Here is a 21,356-nt window from a genome sequence, read left to right as displayed (position 1 = left end):
AATGTACTAAATGCCATTTGATTGTTTACTGTGAGATGATTAAAGAGGTAACTGTTACGTTCTGTGTATTCTGCCACCTGCAGGCAGGACATCCTGCCCGGGGTCTCATAAGGTGACAGAGGAGCCAGGGCCTGCCTGTGTCACCCGACTGGCGCAGGCGAGCTCTCTCCCACCCGCTGACCCCCCACACCCGAGCCCCTCGAGTGCGTCCTCTTGGACCCCGAGGCCTGCCCTCCTGTCCCGGGGTCGGGGGAGCGCTCACCTCTCCCATCACAGCAATGGGCGTCTCCCCAGTGGCCTCGGCGACCCGGTGCTCCACCAGGTAGAACATGTACTCGTCGTAGAGCAGCCGGATGAGGTGGAAGGAGCCGAAGCTGGCGGCGCTGCGCAGGGTCAGGTCTCGGATCACCATGGAGCTGGAGTGGCAGACACGGGCTGGCACCTCCGGGACACCAGGCTCCCCTCCAGCCCCAAGCCGGCCCACAGGGCGCCAGCCAGCCGCCTGGACCACCCACCTCCCCTGCCGTGCCCGTGTCCGCGTCTAAAAACAAGGCTCAAGTTCACGGTGGCTTCGCTGCTTTCATCCCAAAGCAGGGGCTGGCAAACTGTGCCGATCCAGACTGGATCCAGCCCGTCACTGGTCTGGAATGGCCCGCATACCAAGAACAGTTTTCACAGTTTTGAATGGTTGGGGGAAAAAGTGTCAAAAAAATTCTAATTTGTACAGTAATGCAAATTAACTATACTTCAAAATAAATACATAAATAAAAGAATTCTATTTCACGACATGTGAGAAGTATCTGAAATCACATTTCAGTGTCCATAAATAAAGTTTTATTAGTCATGTCTGTTTTGATGTGCTGTGTACCATCTGCCTGGAAAACTTTGTTGCTCAAAGAGCTCTTCTATCTCATTCTTTATAGCGAAGGCTAAAGGGATTTTTTTAATGTGGTGCCCAACCACACACTCTGGCCTACACACACATCGGCCATGTGGCCCCCAACACCCAGATGCGCCATCTCAGAGCCCACCTACCCTTGGTGATGTCTAATTGCTATAAGAACGAGAAAAGAAGCAGGAAGGGACGAGACAGGAGGGGACCCACAAGGTGAATACCACCCGTGACAGTAATGGAACTCAAGGGGCATTACCCTGGGTTCCAAGGGCGTCACCCTGGAGTCCAAGCATCCACAACCCAATCAGACCAGTCAGTGTGTGCCAGCCGCAGCCCCAGATCATTTCCTTCTGTGTGGACACCTCTCCCCTTGCTCCCGGCTGAGGAGGCTCCTCACCATCTTGGCTTTGGCGCTGCTCAGTTCAAAGTGATGTTTGCTCAGAGACTCTTTTGAAAAGCTAACAAGCCTCAGTTTATCTTTTAACAGGTTGAAACTGTTGTTACTTCCGAGTCAGTAAAGACAACTGACAACAAATCAGTTTTACTTAATTCTTTTTGCATCTTCTGGGGCCAGTGTGTAGACAGACACACTCTGAAGGCAGGTGGGTTCAGCAGTGGAAATGGAGAGCTGGCTCCAGCTGGCTGTGGCTTCAAGATGCCCTATGAGGCACCAGGTGGTGAGTGCCTGCGTCCAGAGGAGCACGTGATTTTTTAAAAATTTATTATTACTTTTGGCTGTGCTAGGTCTTTGTTGCTCCTCATGGGCTTTCTCCAGTTGGCAGCAAGCAGGGATTGCTCTCTGCTTGTGGTGTGCGGTGGCCTCTCATGCTGCAGACCATGGGCTCTAGGCACGGGGCCTTCAGTAGTTGTGGCACACAGGCTTGGTTGCTCCGAGGCATGTGGAATCTTCCCAGACCAGGGATCAAACAAGTGTCCCCTGCATTGGCAGGCAGATTGTTAAGCTCTGGACCACCAGGGAGGTCCCAAATGAGCACTGTAGGAAGCAAAGGTCACTTGAAGAACTTTCACGAATGCAAAGGCTGTGTAACTGAGCCACACTGCCAATCAGGCTCACAGTCCCTTTCTGGTTCATTCATTTGTTCATTCAACATTCAGATGCTGAGGATGCAGGAGTGAACAAGAGTAAACATCCTGGCTCTTGAGGGGACACTCCTGATCATCGAGGAGACAGGCAACAGACAATCACACAAAGGACAAGGTGACAGGCAGTGGAAGAAAATCGGGTGCAGGGGACGGAGGCTGAGGAGGGGTGTGCTACTCCACACGAGAGGCCTGCAGGCTTCTCTGAGGACAATCGGGCCACACGGCTCCCTGGGGAAAGCACGTTCCGGGCAGGGGAGGGCAGTGCGAAGGACCTGAGGATGGCAGCACATGAGGATGGAGCTGGGGGCTGGGAGTGACGGGCCAGCATAGCCACCTGAGGGGTCAGAATACTGATGAGAGTCGGATAGTAAATGGCCTTCTGTCCCCTCTGCTCAGCTCTGCTGAGTTTGCAGACGAGCGGGCCTGGTGGACTGCCAGGAGGACAGGGGTCTGAACCCTCAGCTGTGGTGGGCTGACGGGCTGTCCAGTGCCTAGAACAGCTGGTGGTCTTCCTGTGCTCAACTGTGACAAAGCGATCCATTTCCCTGTGTTTATCACTGCCTGGGACCGGAATGCCCTTCAGGGCCCCTTTGGGCTGGTCCTCCTCAGCCTGAGTTTCCTGCTTCTGTCTGCTCAGGTGAGAACTGCAGGGTAGGAATAGTTTTCCCTGGGTATCCTGACAACACTGTCCCCCGGCGCCCTGGGCTGGACACTGCTCTGGCTCCTGGCCTACATATGATCTGCTGTCTTTTCTCTGAAAACCGTCATGATCGGCTCTTCTCAGTGTCTGAACGTCACAGGGAGGCTCGGGCTCCTTCACTGGGCGGGGAACCCAGCAGCTCTTGGAAACTTGAGCCCTTAGTTCTGAGATGTCTTCTTTTCTTTCTTTAAATTTTGGCTTCACAGGGTCTTCATTGTGGTTCATGGGCTCAGTACTTCTGGCATGGCCTTAGTTGCTCTGAAGCATGTGGGATCTTAGTTCCTCAACCAGGGATCGAACCTGCATCCCCTGCCTTGCAAGTGCTTTAACCACTGGACCACCAGGGAAGTTCCTGAGATGTTTTCTTGATTATGTTTTTATTATTCTCTTTCCCTCCAATTTCTCTCTTTAAAAAAAAATTCCTATCAACTGGATAGTAAACTGCATGAATTGATCCTTCCATGTCTTTTTTCTTTCTCTTTTTTCTTTCATGGGTTCTCTTTCTCACATTCTTCTTTCTTCCTCCCTCTGTTTTCTCTCTCACATTTACTTTCTGTGGCGGTTAGTTTTCTGTGTCAGTGATGGGCAGTGATTCAGTTCAGTGTGAGTCGGAGTCGCCGTGGATCCTGTCCAGCATCTCTCGACTAGAGGTGGAGAAGCTCAGCCTCCACACCAGGGCTGGGCCTCACCTGGTCAGCTGAGGGGCCTTGGGAGCAAAAGTGAAGTTTCCCTGAGGAGGAAGGAGTCCCACCTGAGGACGGTGGTGTCTGCTCCCACATAAGTGGGATATCTTGGCCCTGCGATCACGCCAGCCCATTCCCAGAAATGAATCTCCTTACATTCACGCACACACATGCCTAATTAATCCTAATACAGTTTTGTTGTATGTAGTTGCTCAGTCATGCCCAACTCTTGCAACCCCATAGACTATAGCCTGCCACACTCCTCTATCCATAGGATTTTCCAGGCAAGAATACTGGAGTGGGTTGCCATGCCCCCCTCCAGAGGATCTTCCCAACCTAGGGATCGAACCCTCATCTCCTGCATTGCAGGTGGATTCTCTACCACCGAGCCATCTGGGAAGCCTGTAATACAGTTACATACATCATTTTAAAACAGGTCTACATAGGGACTTCCCTAGTGGTCCAGTGGTGAAGACTCTGCCTTTCCACTGCAAGGGGCTGGGTTTGATCCTTGGTTGGGGAACTAAGATCCTACAAGCTGTGGCATGGCCATAAATAAATAAATAGGTCCACCTAACCCTGACCCAGGACTACTCTGTGGGGAGTTGACACCTGTCTCTGCCTCTTGCCTGCACTTGGCAGTGAGGGGATAGAGACTCATGTCACATCCTATTTTGTTGGTCACCGTCCTCACTGGCCCCTCTCACTACGATTCTCTATCTGGTTCTCACCCACCACCATCTGCGCCTCCCGTTCTCTCTAGACCGTTCCTTTACCTCACCCTGTGGGGACACTCTAGCGGCAGAAATAAAGGCTTGTGCTGTGTTCTTCCCAGCAGGGAGGCCCGAAGTGGAGGCTTCTGTCTGCAGGAGCCTTTGTAACCTGGGCCTTCCCTGGTGGTCCAGTGGCTACGACTTGGTGCTCCCAATGCAGGGGGCCTGGGTTCAATCCCTGGTCAAGGAGTTGGAGCCCACACCCCACAACTAAGACCCAGCACAGACAAATAAATAAATGTGAATTAATTTAAAAAGTAATGGTGAATTAAACGAAAAAAGTTAATTAAAAAAAAAGAAACGTCTGTAACCCAGTTTGAGGTCCCAGGAGGGCTGCCCCTGGGAGCCCCCAGGAATGAGTCCCGAAGGCTGGCCTTCGTCTGTGGGCCTCGGCCCCCTCCACCTCCCCAGCTCTCTGAGAGATGACGTGCACACTCACCTGTAAAAGGACCATTTCAGCAAGAACTGCCGGGCGGCCTTGGGGAAGCTGGGGCTGCCCGCATGCTGCTTCAGGACCTGGGTGACCACATTGTCTAGCCAGCTGGCCCACTGGTCCAGGGAGCTCTGCTGCTGCAGGGTCAGCTTGAAGTCCTGCTCCAGCCGCTGTACCACACCCTCCTCACACTGGCACACCCACGAGGCCTGCTCCTGTGGGCGTGGGTGGTGCTGGGTCAGCGACACGTCCTGAGCATGGCCCACGGCTGGATGCACGTGAGCACAGATGCCCACTGCCTCAGCCTTTTCCAGCACGACACCCGCTCCATGGGGTGGAGACGGAAGGGCATTAGGAGGGGACCTGCCAGGCTTTGAGGGCCTACATCCAGGTTTCTTGCATCGAAGCCCAGTCTGTACCTCATCATTGCCTTCTGTTTTTTTTGTGGGGGGGCTGCCTGGAGCAGCATGTGGAATCTTAACTCCCAGACCAGGGATGGAACCTGTGCCTCTCTCACTGGAAGCTCAGAGTCCTAACCATAGGACCACTAGGGAAGTCCCCGTTGGGTTATTTCTAAGTGGCCGCTCCTCTGTGGGTATGTGTGTTCATTCCATGGATCAGCTCAGGGCCTGAACTAGACATAGATATGGCAGCAGGACCCATCTGACGGCGGCCTGTACTTTTCTAAGACCAGAACAGAGCCATGAACATGGCATGGGGAAGGCAAACTTAAAGAAAACAGATTAAGGTCTTGGTCCCAGCGCCTGGAGGCCAGGGGAATGATCACAGAGTAGAACCTAGGGGTCCCAGACTGGCTGTGGAGGGCTTCAACCCCAACCGTTCCCATGCAACACAAATGTGGGCCCCGGTGAGGTGCCCAGTTTGCTGTGGGCTAAGATTGGTGGGTCTCTGCATTTTTCTAGCGGGTGGGAGCTCGGCCAGTGGGTTCCCATGCCCGCCCCTGTTGGGGAGGCGCCTGGGAGAAGTCGCCTGCGTGCGGGAGGAGTCACCTGCACATTGGCGAAGTCCACGCGGTTGAGGTCGCTGAGCATCTGGTTGATCTGGGAGGTGTTCTGCAGCACTGCCCGGGCCGCCTGCGCCAGGTGGTTGAGCGACGTGTACCTCCGCAGGGTCTGCGCGAAGGCGCTCACCACGCCGACCTGGGGGGAGGCCCGGGGTGAGCCCTGTCTGCCCCGGGAGGGCGCAGGGGGAGGGGCGGGCAAGGGTGGTTCTGGCAGGGACCCACCCTCTGGACAGGCCCGAAGGCCCCAAAACTGAAGATCATGAGGGACACACATCGAGTGGCATCTAGCGTGGATGCCGAGCACGGGCGAGGCAGAATTCAGGACAGCAGCTCTCTGGGGCGGATGGTAAAAATACTGATTCCAGGGCGCCACTGGACCAGCCACTCTGGGGGTGTGGCATGGAAATCTTCAATTTTATTTTAAAAACATTTTAATTATTATTTTTTTGCCACACCACGTGGCTTGTAGGATCTTAGTTCCCCTACCAGGGACTGAAACTGGGTCCTCAGCAATGAGACTGCAAAGTCCTAACCACTGGACTCTAGGGAATTACTCAAATCTGCAATTTTCAACAGCTTCCCAGGCAATTCATGTGCATCCTGAAGTTTGAGACTCACTGGCCTCAGGGATCAATTCCAGGTTGAGGGTGGGATGGGCAGACCGGATTGCCCAGATCTAGCCCCACCTGTGTGAGGCTGTAGGAATGCTTGAGATAGGAATATGATCACCTCTTCTCCATAAGGAGGCCTCATCTCCACATTTTACAATCTCATCTGTGGTCAAGACTATAGCAAAAAGGGCGACCACAAAGAGATTGAATCCCCCTCCTACAATGAGCAGAGAAATATTCAATTTGTTCCAATTCAGTCCAAAAGTCTCTCAGCAAAGACACCTTCTGTCAGGCCAGCAACTCCCAGCACCGGCCTCCAACAGAGGCATCCCTGGCCCTTCAGGAAGGACCCCCTATCTTCAGGACACTTGGGACCAGCCTGCTTTCTCTGGAGCCCAGGGGCCCTCAAGTTCCCCCGGGACAGAGCGGAGTCCCCTCCCTTCACAGCACAAATTGCCCCGGGGGTGGCCAGTGTGGTCTGGAGGCCCAGACCCTGACCATTACCTTGGTCTGGATGACCTGCTGTGGGAAGTCGCTCATGGCATTGGTCAACCAGCCTTCCAAGCTCTTGGCAAAGTTGCGGATGGCTTGTGTCAGGGTACCTGGGGACACAAGCCATGGTGTTAATTGTGAGAAAGGCAGCCTCACCCGTCAGGATCAGCTCAAGTGCAAGAGATGGAAATCATGGAAATCACCCCCACCGAGAACAAGTAACACAGACGAGAAGAGATTGAGAATTTAGGGCTCTTATGAGGGAGACACTGAGTGGGAACACCAAGCAGACACTGACACTGTGCTGGCCCTGCATCGTTCATCTTTGCTCATCTACCCATCTACACTGGCGGTTCTCACCCCGGCGACCCTGCCCTAGATGACATAAGACCACGTCTGGGTACATCTGTGGCTACCACGACCAGAGGGCTTCTGGCAGCCAGTGGGGAGGGGACGCTGCTCCACACTCCACAGTGCTGAGGGGGAGAGCCCCTGATACACACAAATGTGTGTAAATGTATTCTACCGACTTCCAAATTTAGGACAGCTTGCAATAAATGAAACACATTTTTTTGAAAAACCAAAAAAACCCTCCAAGTGTTATAAAAAGAAAGATACCCCAATTTCAAACCTTAACACAGAGACTCTGAATGAACACTGCACTGAACAGTTTCCAGGAAGGCAAGGCCAAAGGACAAGTGCAATGGTTTTGCTATTTTCCTTTTACTGGCATAAAAAGCACAGGCCAGCTTATCAAAAAGACGGAGGTTCCCCAGCGCTAACAGGCATGGGTGTTTACAGAGAGGCCTTGGGAAAGTGAGGCTCAGAGCCCGGCCCCCTCACTCTCACGGGGTGGGGACCCCACCCTAGGGAGCCAGCAGGCGGGCGCCTCCTAGTGGTGGGTGTGTCACCGCCTCCGAAGGCCATGGGGGCCAGTGGGGACAGAGGCCCTGGGAGGTCCCCAGGGTAGCAATGGGACCAGATGAGTGGGGGCGCGGGGGGGTGCGGGGCCGGGGGGGGGCGGAGCATTCACTGGGTGCGCTAGTCGGGGCAGGGCGCTCACTAGGCACGGGCCGCAGCACGTCCGGGATGAGGATCTCCACCAGCGCCTGGTACAGGATGTGGTCGCAGGTCCTCATCCACCGGAGGACAGGGTCGCACTTGCACAGAGACACCAGCTTGTCCTTGGGGAGGACGGCGCCTTCTGGCTCCTCGTCACTGCAGGGGATGGGGGACACCAGGGGACACGGGTCAGCCGTCGGCTCAGGGGCGGCTCTCCTGGGATAGATGAGCCGGGTGAGGCTGCAGGACTGCCCTGTGCAGGCCAGCTCCCTGTCCCGTCGTCACCCTGAGACCACACGCACACGAGGGTGTCTGAGCGCCAGTTCTTGAAAAGCTAGAGCGTGTGTCTGGGGGCGGTCTGCAGGGTAAACCCGGGCTGGTGAAGAAAGCCACGTCTGGGGGCCAAGGGGCAGGCAGTACCTGGCGGGTAGAGAGGTGGGACCATCGCTAGAGGATTTAGAATTCCAGAAGGAGAGCCACAGCTTCTCAATGTAGTGGAACTGGAGGTTCATGACGACGTCTAAAGTGGCCTAGGAGTAAACGCGCTGGTTAAACACACCCACGTGCGCAGGTGTCTGTCGTCAGAACATAGGGGCAAGCAGCCGGGCTGCAGTGGGGTCTTTCCAAACCCAGAGAGACCATGAGAAGGGATGGGGTGAACAAAGGGAGAGTCCATCTACTCCTCGGCCACAGGGAGGGAGGCTGGTGCTGTCTGCTCCCTGTCGCCCACCAGAGACACCCAGGGATACTCTGGCGCTGGCCCCATGCAGCTGAGCGAAGCACCCACTGGAGCCCCGGGGCCGGGCTTGGGGCAGTCACCTCGCAGTGCCGCCGGTAGGCCAGCTGGAGGGCCTTGACGTCATGCAGCGTGATGCTCTCCTGCAGCAGGACGCTGCCCAGGTCGGGAGCCGGGAACTCGGGGAAGACATGGGACACATCTGGGGGAGGAAGGTGGGGTCAGCAGGGCCGAGGACGGCGTGCAGGAGCCGCTGGCAAGCCGGCAGGCTGGGGATACTGGTGGGATGCGCTAATGGCCCCCCCGCAGCCCCAAGGGTGGAGTCCTGGCTCCCCTCTCCGCCACACAACCTTTAAGCTTCGGTTTTCTCAGATTCAGGGTGGGGATGACTTCGTCAGCTCCTGGTGATGTTAAGGACACATGCATACCACACACACACACACACACACACACAAAGGAGGGGAGAGGGCCTAGCACACAGCAGGCTCTCCATTCCCACCAGCAAGGGGGCGGCCGGTGGGATGGGGTGAGAGCCTCTCCAGGAGGCCCTAACTCGGGGGGGGTTTGGTGGGGCTCAAATATATACTGAAGTGCACAGAGTCCCCCGTGTCTTCAGATGTGTGTGCACCTCCCCCAGCTGCCCTGGGAAGTGGGCTGAGTAAAGATGCTTTCTTGTTGCTCCGGAGCAGTGACGGTTTGGGCTGGGGAAGCACCATCCCAGGGAAGAAGGCCAGGCTGCCCTGTGTTGGGGCCCCCGGGAGGGGCCAGGCTCAGAGGGGTTAGACTCAAAGTACATCTAGTCTTCTTTCCAATGGGCATTTCATTTTATTTACTTATTTTTTTCTGATGGTCACTTTACTCCATTTTCGGGGGATTAATATCCATTAATATGGGAGGCACATGCTGATAATTCAAAAACCTCAGGAATCCCACAAAGAAGGTCTACTAGAACTTGAAAAGGTGGTAGGAAAGAAAACTGTCTGAAATAGCCCTTTAGATGCTGCTGGTGCTGAAACCCACCCCCGAGGTGCTGAGAGGCCCTGGAGCCTTCCCAGCAGGCCCTGGGCCGGGGTGGGGGTGGCTCACCGATGTACTGCTGGTGGTGCTGGCTCTGGGCAGCCATGGCCTGCTCGGGCGTGCTGTGCAGGCTGCCATGCGAGCCGCTCTCCCCAAGGCTGTCCGTCTTCTGGGCTGGCCGGTACCTGGCAGGGAACACACGAGCCACCGTGAGGCCCCAGCGGCACTCCCCAGAAGGGGCTGGAGGGCTGGACAGGATTTGGTTTGGGAGGGTGTGTGATTTTTTAAAACTTGTGGTCAAATAGAAAACACAAAATTTAGCACTGGAACCACTTTCACGTGCACAACTCAGTGGCATTAAGTTCATTCACACTGTCGGGCAACCATCCCCACCATCCACCTCCAGAAGTTTCTCATCTCCTCAGACTGAAACTCTGTCTACTTTAAACACTCACTCCCCATCGCCTCCCCCAGCCCCTGGCCCCATCTACCGCTTGTCTCTGTGGATCTGACTCTAGGGACCTCCTGCGGGTGGAAAAGACAGTGTTTGTCCTTCTGTGTCTGGCTTCTCTTCCTGAGCATCACATCCTCGGGGTTCATCAATGCTGTATCAGGGCTCAGAATCCCCTCCCTTTTTAGGGCTGCATACTACTCCACCATGTGATTGGACCACATTTGTTCAGCCATCATCTGTTGATGGACCCCTGGGTTGCTTTTATGTGTATATATTCTAATAGTTCTCTCTTAGAAGACAAGTGAACTTCTTTACATAGGGTCCCCCAAATGTCTATTATATGATCTCAAAGCAAATTCTGAGACTTTGTTTTGCCCTCAGCCAGAAAGCAGTGGACAGCCTGTCTAGGCAGCAAACTGAGAAACTAACAGAGAAGGGCTTCCCGGGGTAACTGTCTGGAGCCCAGATGGGCAAGGGGATCCAGCTTGAGGTAGGAGTTCCTTTCCTTGTGGAACATGGGGCCAGGCTCGCTGGGAGGTGGGAGGACGTGGCTCAGATGTGCGTGGACCTCCTGACTGGGGGATGGGCTCCCCGTGCCAATGGCACAAGCCTGTCACTGTGAAACATGCATCTAAATTCTCCAGGTGCTCTCAGGGGCCTGAACCCCACAACGGAAGCTGCACCCCTTGTCTGGGGAAAGCCAGGAACAGGAGGGACTGCTGGTTCCAGAGAACATTCCGGACTCCCCCCTGTGACCTCCAATTCCTGTAATTGGCCATGTGGTTGGGAGTCACCTGGACCCCTTAAGCAGCTAAAATGGGGTGTCAGCCATGCAGCTCAACGAAGGCACGATAGTGCCAAGTGGAGGTGAGTGGGGTGCGCCCCTGCCCTGGAGCTGAGTAGATTCTGGAAAGGGGCTTGGGACACAGCGGGGCAGAGGGGTGACTGGAAGGGGCCAGGGAGGTGACATTCCAGGGGGCTCTGAACCAGGTATCTCCACCTAGGGCGGTGAGAGGGCCATTTCTGCCACCTATTTTGAAAATATAGTTTGATCCCCACCTGGCCACACCCGTTCCTTCACACCTGGTCTGTAATGAGTGTCGTGCTACACAGGCAGAGCTGAAGACACTTCATAGACAGTGTCTGCCTGCAAAGCTGTGGGTATGTACTCTCTGGCCCTTTACAGAAAAACTGTGCTGATTCCTGCTTTAAGAGGCGAGTAGGTGTGTGATGCACAGGGAACATTCCAGAAAATGACCAGGCCTTTCCAGCCATCAGACCCAGAGGTCAGGAAGAAGCAGCCACTTCAGTGTACAAGCCTCTTTTTCCTGCTTCTGGGGCTGTGTTCAATGTTCTTTCTTTCTTTGTAGACAGGGAGGAAAAATGCAAGATTGTGATTCTAACTCTATGCACTATGCAAAAGGCAAAAACAAAGGAGCAAGTAAAACAAAGAGCAGTTGTTGCTGGAGGCTGACGGGGAGGGGTGACCAGCAGGAGGAGCGAGGCGAGCCTTTCGGGCAGTGAAACTATTCTGTGTGATCCTATGGTAGTGGATACGTGTCATTACAGCTCTGTCCAAACTCACAGAACGTACACACAGAGTGAACCCTAATGACAGCTATGGACCTGGGGTGGCAAAGATAGATCTGTGTGGGTTCACCAGCCGTACAAAGGCCCAGCATCAGAGGTGTCCTGCTGGCCTCACTCCAAGCCAAGTGGAAGTGAAAGGCTGACCTTCACCCACCTCCTGGATGTGGTCAATGCCCCAGAAACCCCCTCCCTCCATTCCCCCTAGTGAAAACTCGCAGGCAGGCTGGCTGGTCCTCAGGCCGGCCTGGGACAGCTCACCCACCTGGGCTTCTGATGCACCGGCTGCTGCCGCATGGCCATGTACTGCGTGTCCTCCTGCAGCCGGTTCAGGGGCGAGTCTGGCTTCAGGCGGATCCCGTAGTAATGATACTTGGAGTTGCCCCTGGGAACCGAACATCTGGGTCAGCTCTCTTCGCACATGTCCTGAACCGTGAGACTAGGGCTCTGCCCCGGCCTCCTCCCTCTCGGGGAGGGCTCTCGGGGCCTGTGTTCCACGGACCGTGTGGGGAGTGTTCACAGACTGGTCCGCGGTCAGAGAGGTTCAGGAAATTCTGTAAAGCCTTTGCTCTCTGGGAGATTCTACCTTAGTTTACTATAGGGGAAATGATGATTGAAGGGTTTTAAACAATTTAAGGAGACAGGTCAGAAGGAACTCCTGGGAGGGAAGAACAGACACACGGCCTTGCAAACACCCTGCTTCCAGTGCTGAGAGGTGGGGAGCAGGGGGACAGAGCCCCAGTCTTGAGGCAGCATCCAGGACCCTGGGAAGGTGGAGGCCCCGGGAGGCCTTCCAGAAAGGCCCGGGGCAGGGGTGGTCATGTCCCTGAAACCAGGGCCCAACTGCCCCTCCCGCCACCCATTCATGGCTTGTAAGAATCTCCTCTGTCAAGGATCCCAGGGTGGCAGAGAACTCTCCAGGATGCCAGTTTCACAGAGGGTGCAGGTGAACCCTGACACCCACATACATGTTCCTTCACCCAACCTGGCAGGCCGCAGGCCGCAGGCCAGGGCCACGCAGGGTGGCCTCACACATAGGCCAAGCCCCTGCTTTGAGCACAGCGTGGCTGTCTTTTTCTAGCAGGAGGACCCGATTTCTCTTGCGGGGTAAGTTTCCTGCCCGTGACGGTCCCTGGCTGCTGTCACCCAAGGGCAGCCCTCAGTGGGCCAGTCCAGGCTCAGCAAAAAGCATCAAGACACGGTGAATCCCACTCTGCTAGACAACCTGGAGGCTGCTGTTTAAAAAGTTGGTTACCATGAAAAATTTCCAATGAAGAGAGAGAGCTGGGGGGAAGCCTGTGTCCTGTCCCCAGGAGGTGAGTGACCACTGGCCCTCCCCACTGGGGGTGGCCTGGCTGCTGCCCATTTAGACCAAGTCCAGGTGCACCTGGAGCCATGGACATCGGGAGGTGTGGAGAGGAGGGTGCCTCGCATTCTCTGAAAGCTGGGTGTCTGGATAAGGGAAGGGGGTGGGCAGGCAGGTCAGGGGCTGCCAGCCTCCCCCAGGGACCCACCTGGTGCCCAGCCGCCGCGTCCGCAGGCCCATGAACACGGAGCGGATTAGCTTCCCAAAGGAGGCGGCGTTCACTGGGTCCAGCTTGTGCTCCTGACAGTGCCGCAGGTAGTGGTTGTAGAGTGAACTTCGGGGGAGACTCACGCCCTCCGCGGTCTCGTAATTGTCCAGGAGCCACTGCAGCTGGATGGAGAAGACATGCCCGATGCTGACACACATCCACCGGGACCGTCACACGTCACACGCTGGCCCACCTCAAACATGACCGGGGACTCACGGCTACCGTCACCAACTCAGGGTCAAGAGACCTGGGGCACACTCATCAATCAGTAGCTTCTGTTTACTCATTTGTTTATCCCCTCCATTTCTAGCCAGACTTTCAGGTTCCCTGACTTAATTTATAGAAACCTGAACGTGATGGAGAACCTTAGGATCTGTCTTCATCATCACTGAAAGCCCCCCAAGTCCCGCACACCAAACATTTCCTAAACCCATGGGGACAGAGATCATCTGATGCCAAGAGAAAGACGGATGAAGGAGCGCTCGACGGTCCATCAGCATGGCGCCCAGGGTAAGGGAACATCACCAATGTCCCTGTACTCATGACCCAGAGAGAGAGAGAGAGATGAAGACAAATGGCCAAGTTTTGTGCTCAGGTTGGGGGACGGCCTAGAGGCTCCATGAAGGCAGAGCCTCACCTGCAGCCTGAGCAAGCACCGCGGGGTCTATGCAGGCTCACTGCCGGATGCTGCAACCTGGCGTCATCGCCACCTGCTGAGCATCACTCGTCAGTGACACTACACGACCAGGAGGCCCAGTTTCACCCCTACACAGCTCTGCCTCACCCACAGCAAACCCACCACTAGGGTCCCAGCACCTTCACGCAAGCACAAGGAGAGGGTGAGAGGATCACCTTTTGGTTCTGGGTGATTCTGCTGCCATTTTCTCTGCCGATATTTGCACAATTTCTATGTCAGTAGCAAATAAAACAAAGAGAATCTTTTCCAGGAAAAAGTATGTTTTTAGCCACATTTGTGATCTGTCCGGATTGCACTCTTCTTGATGATATGGTCAAATCCCTTTTTCAATGAGGAAAGCCACAGAACCCAACAGCCCCGGGGCTCTGGGCTCCCTGGTGGCGCAGGATCCTTGGACACTTGTGCTTCTAACCTGTAAACAGGGGGCGGGGGCTCGATGACCAGACTTGCCCACCCACCCAGCCCCTCTGTCCTTCAGGGTATTTTTTCCACTCTTGGGAGCAAACACTCCTGACTGTGGCTCCTGAGCCACCCTCACTCTGTTCATATAATTCAGCTTTGAATCTGACCTTCTATCCACCCAGGCTTTCAAGGTGGCACTAGTGGTAGAAAATCTGCCTGTCAATGCAGAAGATGCAAGATTTGCCAGCTAGATCCCCGGACTGGGAGGATCCTCAGGAATAGGAAATGGCAACCCATTTCAGTGTTCTTGCCTGGAAAATTCCATGGACAGAGGAGCCTGGCGGGCTAGCTACAGTTCATGGGGTCACAAAGAGTCAGACACAACTGAAGTGACTGAGCCCACGCATTTATCCACCCACCTGCCCTGGGTGCTGGGGATACAACTGTGAACAAAATAGACAAAAGCCCCCTGTCCTCCAGAAGCGCCCATTCTCGTTGGGGGATCAACCCACAAAAAATAAGTAAAATGCCCAGAATGAGAGCTGGTGCTGTTATGGGGAAAATCCAGGAGAGGGAGCTGGGAGCTCCAGGGATGGGACAGGGGGAGGAGCTGAGGGAGTGAGTTGAGGGAAGGTGTCCCAGGCAGACGGTACAGCACATGCAAAGGCCCTGGGGCAGGACTGTGCCTGGTGTGTTGGAGGAACAGTGGGGAGGCCCATGTGGCTGAAGCAGAGTGGGTAAGGGGGAGAGAGAAAGGGAGGGCAGGGAGGGGATGTGGCAGGTCAGGCAGGGCCTTCTGGGCCACGGGGAGGCCTCGGGTTTTCACTCCAAGGAGGTGGGAGCCCTGGAGGTCTGTGCGCACAGGAAGGGCAGGGCCTGACTCAGGTTTTTAGCAGGACCACTCTGGCAGCTGCCATGAGAAGGGCCTGGAAGCTGAGCAAGGGCTAGCTAGCAGGCAGCTGCTACAATGTCTGGGAGATTTGGGGGCTGGGGGTAGGGTGACAGTCTGTGGCCGTGGTGGGAGGGGTGGGAGGAGTAGTCCGATTCCGGGTGGCTCTGAAGGTACAGTCCTGGAGCATTGGGTGTGGCTGCAGCAGGAGGAGGGAAGGCAAGGTAGAGCCCCCAGCAGGACCTCGCTGTCCTAGGTGAGCCGGCAAGATGGCGGGAGGTGAGGGAGTTGTGGGCTTGGGGTGGGGGTTGGGGCCCAGCCCTGGACACCTGCGTGGTGCTGCTCTTCCAGGCAGGCAGGCACCTTGGACACTTGAGGATGCAGCTGAGGGGAGCGGCGAGGGGGTTTCAGAGACTCCAAAACACAGCAGTCCAACCTCGACCACCGTTGGAGGCATTTGCCGCATGATCTGGAGCAGCTTCTGAGCAGAGGACCAGCCCCCAGAGCTGCCAGTTCCAGCCCAGGCCCACCCCAGGCTGCAGGGCATGGCTCTGTCACGATACCACTACTAAAAGCTAAATCATTTTTTTAAGATATGTGTTTCTTGATTAAAAAAACAAAGTCATATAATCTGAATGATTCACCTAAAAGCAGGTCCTTCTTCCAGGGGAGGAATAGTAGATTATGCAGTAGGCCAAGGTCACTTCTGCAGGGACCCACGACAGGGGCCGCTGAGTCAGCAGGAGTGGGGGACTTCTCCAGACAGATCGGGGGACAGCACAGGGGACCAGCCCTGGGGGGTGGTGTGTGCCTGGCCAGCGTGACTGCACCGAGGCTGCAGACACCCGGGCCGGTGACGGTGTCTCCATCCCCAGCGCCTCCTTCCTCCAAAACAGTTGTTCGTTTCCTGCCATCAAATTACCGCCCCTCCCCGTTTCAGAGATGCCTTGGGGCCCACTTTCTCTCTCAGGGGCTCCCACACCAGGCTAGAAGGTCCCTTCAACCCACACACCCCCTTGTCCGAGCCCCCAGGGCAGTCTAGGGAGCTCAGGTAACCCTGACGTCGGAATGGGTCTGGAAAGCACAGGCCAGCCTTCCTGGGGTCCGGGCATCTCGCTGCCCCGCACCAGGCTCGCTCGTCTGCCTGGGCATGGGGACTGCGGTTGGTGGCGCCCATTTCAACTGTCTCCAGTGAGCATGGCTGGCGAGGACCACGAAGGGCTCTTTCTGCAGGACACACAGCCGCCGGTCGCCAGGCCACACCCCAGCTCTCTCCTCGTTCTCCCGGCCCAGACAAGCTCCTGGCGGTTTTCCACCAGTGCGAGCGCGAGGGTCACTCTTTCCAGAGACCTTATTCCTCTCCTCTTTGAGCCGCCAAGCCCCAGATCCTACTTCTCAAGCTCCCGATGGAAGAAAACGACTCAACAAGCCAGCAGGGAGAAAACGGACACAGAGAGGTTCTTCCTGCTCGGAGTTTAAACTCAGGAATGGATGCTAGTTTGGGGGAAGCAGCCAAGGCAAGCCCACCTCCCAGAGAAGAACCGTCAGAAAGTCAGAGACAGCCCTGCGGCTGCAGCGGCGCCGGCGTTTCGCGTACTTTGTCGATTTCCCGCGGCCACGCCCTCCGCCCGCGGCCACGCCCACCCGGCCTTCCTCGTGCTGCGCCTCGCAGGCGGTGCGGCTGCTGCGCTGTCCGCTCCAGAGCTGAAGAGCCCTGGTCCCAGAGCAGAGAATGTGCCTTGCCGACTTTCTACTCGCTCAGCTTGGAGTCTAAGACTGCTTATCCTCTGAGGTTCAGACTGGAGGCTGCAGCTGCTGGCCACGCCTGTGCCCTGCCCCTCCACAAACCCAGAAGTTTCTGGATCTTTCCCTAGTGGGTGGGGCTTCTGCCCCCCTAACAACCCCCGGCCGGAACAGTTAGTTCACTTTGAACTTCAGCCGGTATAAAAGTCTTGGTGGGGTCATGTTCGGGGTCGGGTTTGACCAATGGGGATTTCTTCTCTTTGATGTTTTAATTCTCCAAGGAACGTCCAATCCCAAGCCAAGTGCCTGAGAAAACATGCCAAAAGCACGTTTTGATTGCTGCCACCTGTCCCTCCTTCAAAATGCCGAACCAATTTCCAGTTATGTTAAAGTTGAATTCAGAGAGTTTAGGTAACGGGAACAGGGGGGAGTGTGGGGGAGATGGACGCTTTCCCTCCTCAACTGTCCCTGGAAGCTGAGCCTCTGTGCTGTCAGCCCCTCCTGCCCCCATCCTGCCCCGAAAAGCCAGTGGGAGGCAAGGCCATTTTCACCATCCTGACCTGGAACCTGTGATCACAGTGTGCCCATCAGAGAAGGGTCTTATGCGGCTAAAATCAGTAGGATTTAGTTGATTTGCCCTTTCTCAAATTACTTTTTTTTTTTTTTTGCCACACTGTGTCAGATCTATTTCCCTGACCAGGGATCAAACCTATGACACCTTGGGAGCCTGGAGTCTTAGCCACTGGACCACCAGGGAAGTCCTTCAAATTACCATTTTTTTTTTTTTCCCAAAGAGCTAATCACAGAATTAGCCAAGAACTTTTACGGCAGCCCCCATAAAATCCGGTGTCATTTTTTGGTGGTGGCTTGTTTGAGTGTGAATTTATTTACAGTGCTATCCTCTGCCAGGCCTGGTGGGCAGGATGTTAGGTGCACTAAGCAGTTTAATCCCTGTCCCACCAGGAGGGAGGCGTCGTTATTCTCCTCTCACAAAGGAAGAGTCTATCTTGATTTCCTTTCGAATTAGAAGGATATTTTTGCTGAATTCTAGGTTGGCTTCCCCCTTCCCCTTTTGGCACTTTAAAGGTGTCAACTCATTGTTTTCTTTTTTCTTTTTTTGGCCTCACTGCACAGTTTGCCAGGTCTCAGTTCTGGGATCAGGGATTGAACCTGTGGTCATGGCCACCAGGGAATGCCCTGTTTGATTTAAAAATGCCTATGAAGGTGACAGGCAGAGCAGAGCAGACCAGCAGGTCGACGCACACTTACATGGCTGTTGAGTAAACCGCTTTTGTGAGAGGTGATCCCTTCGCTTTTTTGGAGGTTTTCAATCGCCATTTCAAGCTAAAGAAAATGTGCGCAGAAACAAAACAAAATGGAAAAAAAAAAAAAAAAAGGAAATCAGATAGTTAGCATCAGCCAAGATTTGTTTGTATTAATATCCAAACAAAGATCCGCGTGCCTATGGAATAGAAGCCAGGCTGGACATAGGCAGGGGGTGGTTAGGTGAGGGATGGATTGTGAGGGGTAGTGAAGCCTCAGCCCGAGAGTTACTTCATCACATGCAGAGGCGCCCAGAGCCCGTCGGACACCAGCAGCAGAGGGTCCTCCTGTCTACACGGGCCGGTCCACATGGGCAGCCAAGTTTCAACGAGTCTGCATGTGAGCATGCACAAGAAGACTTAGTGGCTGCGTAAGTTCAAGTTTAAGTGAAGTCAGCGTAATAACCGCCTGCTGCTCCCCACACCCGTCATGTGCGCTGGGAGAACCAGAGGACCACTGATGGTGGGGACAGTTTGTGGCACTGATTTCCAGGTCAGCCTGTCATGTTGCAACGCCCAGGGTGGGAGAACACCATGAGGCTACAACCCCAGCCCTGCCATCAGGGGGCACAGGTTCCTGGGGCCACAGAGATGGGACCGAGTGGCGGGGAGTCATGTGCAGCTTACAAGGGGGCCCTTTCTGGGAGAGGGCTTCTGAGATAGAACCTCAGGCCTCTCAGTGGTGAGGGCTGAGGGGCCACGGCAGGTCTGTGCAAAGGTCATGTGTGGCAACCACCATATCTGAGCCCAGCTCTTTCATGGAAAATGCAAACGTGAGCTCTGTTGGAAGAAATGACCCTTCAGCACCCAGGGGAGGCAAAGACCACAGAGGTGCTTCTGTAAAAAGCAGGCCCAGAGCATTCAGAAAGTACAGATGGACCAGTTCCTGGAGCCGTGTTCAGGAACAAGGGGATTCTGCTTCACCCACCACCTCTTTTGACCATGGCTGAGAATGTCCATTCTCACCACTGCTATTTGACATTGCACTGGAAGTTCTAGCCAGGGTCATAGAATAAAAGGAAATAGGAAATAAATAGGAAATAAAAGGCATCCACATGGAAGCAGAAGACGCAAAACTGCCTCCGTTTACAGATAGCATGATCTTAAATATGGAAAATTCTGAAGGATCCACACAAAAAAACATCAGCACCAGAGTTGCAAGATACCAGATGCACATACAAAAATCAGTTATTTTAAACAATGAATGATAGCAAAATGAAATGAAGAAAACAAACTACTTGAAATAGTATCAAAGAGAATAAAATACCTAGGAATATGTTTCATCAAGGAGGTGAAATAATTGTACACTGAAAAAGCTATGAAACATTTCAAGAACTTAAAGATGATCGGAACAAACAAAGACATCCTATGTTCATGGACTGGAAGACTTACTATTAAGAGGGTGAAAGTGAAGTCCCTCAGTCGTGTCTGACTCTTTGCGACCCCGTGGACTGTAGCCCACCAGGCTCCTCTGTCCATGGGATTCTCCAGGCAAGAATACTGGAGTGGGTTGCCATTTCCTTCTCCAGGGTATCTTCCCGACCCAGGGATCGAACCCAGGTCTCCCGCATTGCAGGCAGACGCTTTAACCTCTGAGCCAAGGGAAGCCCATTAAGAGGGTAATACTCTCCTAACTGATCTATAGGCAGAATGCAATCTCTATCAAAATTCCCTACACAGCTTCCAAGTGCTTTCTCAAATGGATAAGTTGATCTTAAAATTCATATGGCATTGCAGGGGACCCCAAGTATCAAAACAATCTTGAAAAAGAAGTACCAAGTTGGAAGACTCACAAGTCCTCATTTCAAAATTGATTACAAAGTCAGTAACCAAAGTAGTGCAGTACCAGAATAGAATAGACATAGAGAACAATGGGATGGAATTGAGAGTCCAGAGATAAACCCATACATCCAGGATCAATTGATTTTCAACAAGGGTGTTCAGTCAATGGAGAAAGAAGACACTTTTCAACAAATGATGGTGGGATAAATAGATAGCCTCATGCAAAAGAATGAAGTGGGACCCTCACCTCACAGCATATACCAAAATCAATTCAAAATGGATCAAAGAACTACATGTAAGAGCTAAAAGAACAAAACCCTTAGAGAACAAAACCTGTAGTGATCAGGTAAAATAAGGTTATTTCCATGACCTTGGATTTGGGAATTTTAGACATGACACCAAAAGTAAAATTTAAAAAAAAAGGTAAAAACTTTTAAAAAGATAAATTGGATTTCATTAAAATTAAAAGCTTTTGTACATTGAAGAACACTATTAAGACAGTGAAAAGACAACCCACGGAATGGGAGAACATCTTTGCAAATCATATATCTAATCAGGGCCTATATCCAGAATATTATAAAGAACTCTCACAACTCAAAAACAAAATGACAGAATGACCTGATTAGAAAATGGGCAAAAGTCTAGAATAGATATGTCTCTAATAAGCACATAAAAAGATGCTCAACATCATTAGTCATTAGGGAAATACAAACTAAACCACAATGAGGTACCACTTTATACCCATGAGGATGGTTAGTAAAAGAAAAAAGAAAAATATTAATGACAAGTGTTGGCAAGGATGGGGAGGAATTGGGAACCCTTGTCCATTGCTGGTGGAAATGCAAAATGGTTCAGCCACTGTGGTAAACATTTGTTAAATATAAATTCGGTTAAGCCACATGACCCAACAATGCCATTAGACCCAAGATAATTGAAAACAGGTGTTCTAACAAAAACTTGTCCATAGTAGCATTATTCATAATGACAAGAAAGCAGAGAAATGCAAATGTCAGTCACCGATGAATGGATAAACAAGATATGGTCCACACATACAATATAATATTATTCATGCCCCCAAAGGAGTGAAGCACTGACACATGTTACAGTGTGAATGAGCCTTGAAAATATGATGCTCAGTGAGACAAGCCAGACATAAAAGGCCACATGTGAGGGGTTCATGTGTGAGGGGTTCCATTTGTCCAGAACAGGTGAATCCATGGAGACAGAAAGCAGATTAGTTTAGTTGCCGGGGGCTGGAGGAGAAAGGAATGGGGTGGCGGGGGAGGGTGACTACTAACTGGTACAGGGTGATGAGAATGTTCTGGAACTCGGTAGGGTAATGGTTACACAACATTGTGAACATGTACCAAATACCA

At 53.4% G+C, this 21,356-nt stretch overlaps 1 protein-coding gene across 7 annotated transcripts in view; it reads right to left on the bottom strand.

The window, feature by feature from the left end:
- Window positions 1–21,356, bottom strand: part of RFX2 (regulatory factor X2) — a 90,087-nt gene that overhangs the window by 2,942 nt on the left and 65,789 nt on the right. For 4 of the 7 annotated variants that reach the window (XM_043911816.1, XM_043911809.1, XM_043911811.1 and 1 more), the window contains 11 exons: window positions 18,146–18,220; window positions 13,086–13,267; window positions 11,837–11,956; window positions 9,600–9,715; window positions 8,597–8,715; window positions 8,198–8,307; window positions 7,779–7,933; window positions 6,728–6,825; window positions 5,599–5,748; window positions 4,595–4,803; window positions 263–416 (listed from right to left, as the gene is read on the bottom strand). In XM_043911816.1, coding sequence (XP_043767751.1) covers window positions 263–416; window positions 4,595–4,803; window positions 5,599–5,748; window positions 6,728–6,825; window positions 7,779–7,933; window positions 8,198–8,307; window positions 8,597–8,715; window positions 9,600–9,715; window positions 11,837–11,956; window positions 13,086–13,267; window positions 18,146–18,220 — 1,488 coding nt within the window. Of the gene's footprint in view, window positions 1–262; window positions 417–3,018; window positions 3,406–4,594; window positions 4,804–5,598; window positions 5,749–6,727; window positions 6,826–7,778; window positions 7,934–8,197; window positions 8,308–8,596; window positions 8,716–9,599; window positions 9,716–11,836; window positions 11,957–13,085; window positions 13,268–18,145; window positions 18,221–21,356 lie in introns of those variants that run through there. The other 3 variants (XM_043911812.1, XM_043911815.1, XM_043911813.1) reach the window with 3 other exon arrangements.

This window comes from Cervus elaphus, chromosome 9 (genome assembly GCF_910594005.1).
Source record: "Cervus elaphus chromosome 9, mCerEla1.1, whole genome shotgun sequence".
Classification (NCBI taxonomy): Eukaryota; Metazoa; Chordata; class Mammalia; order Artiodactyla; family Cervidae; genus Cervus; species Cervus elaphus.
The sequence above is the reverse complement of the archived record's forward strand: the minus strand, read 5'-3'. Positions and strand labels throughout refer to the sequence as shown.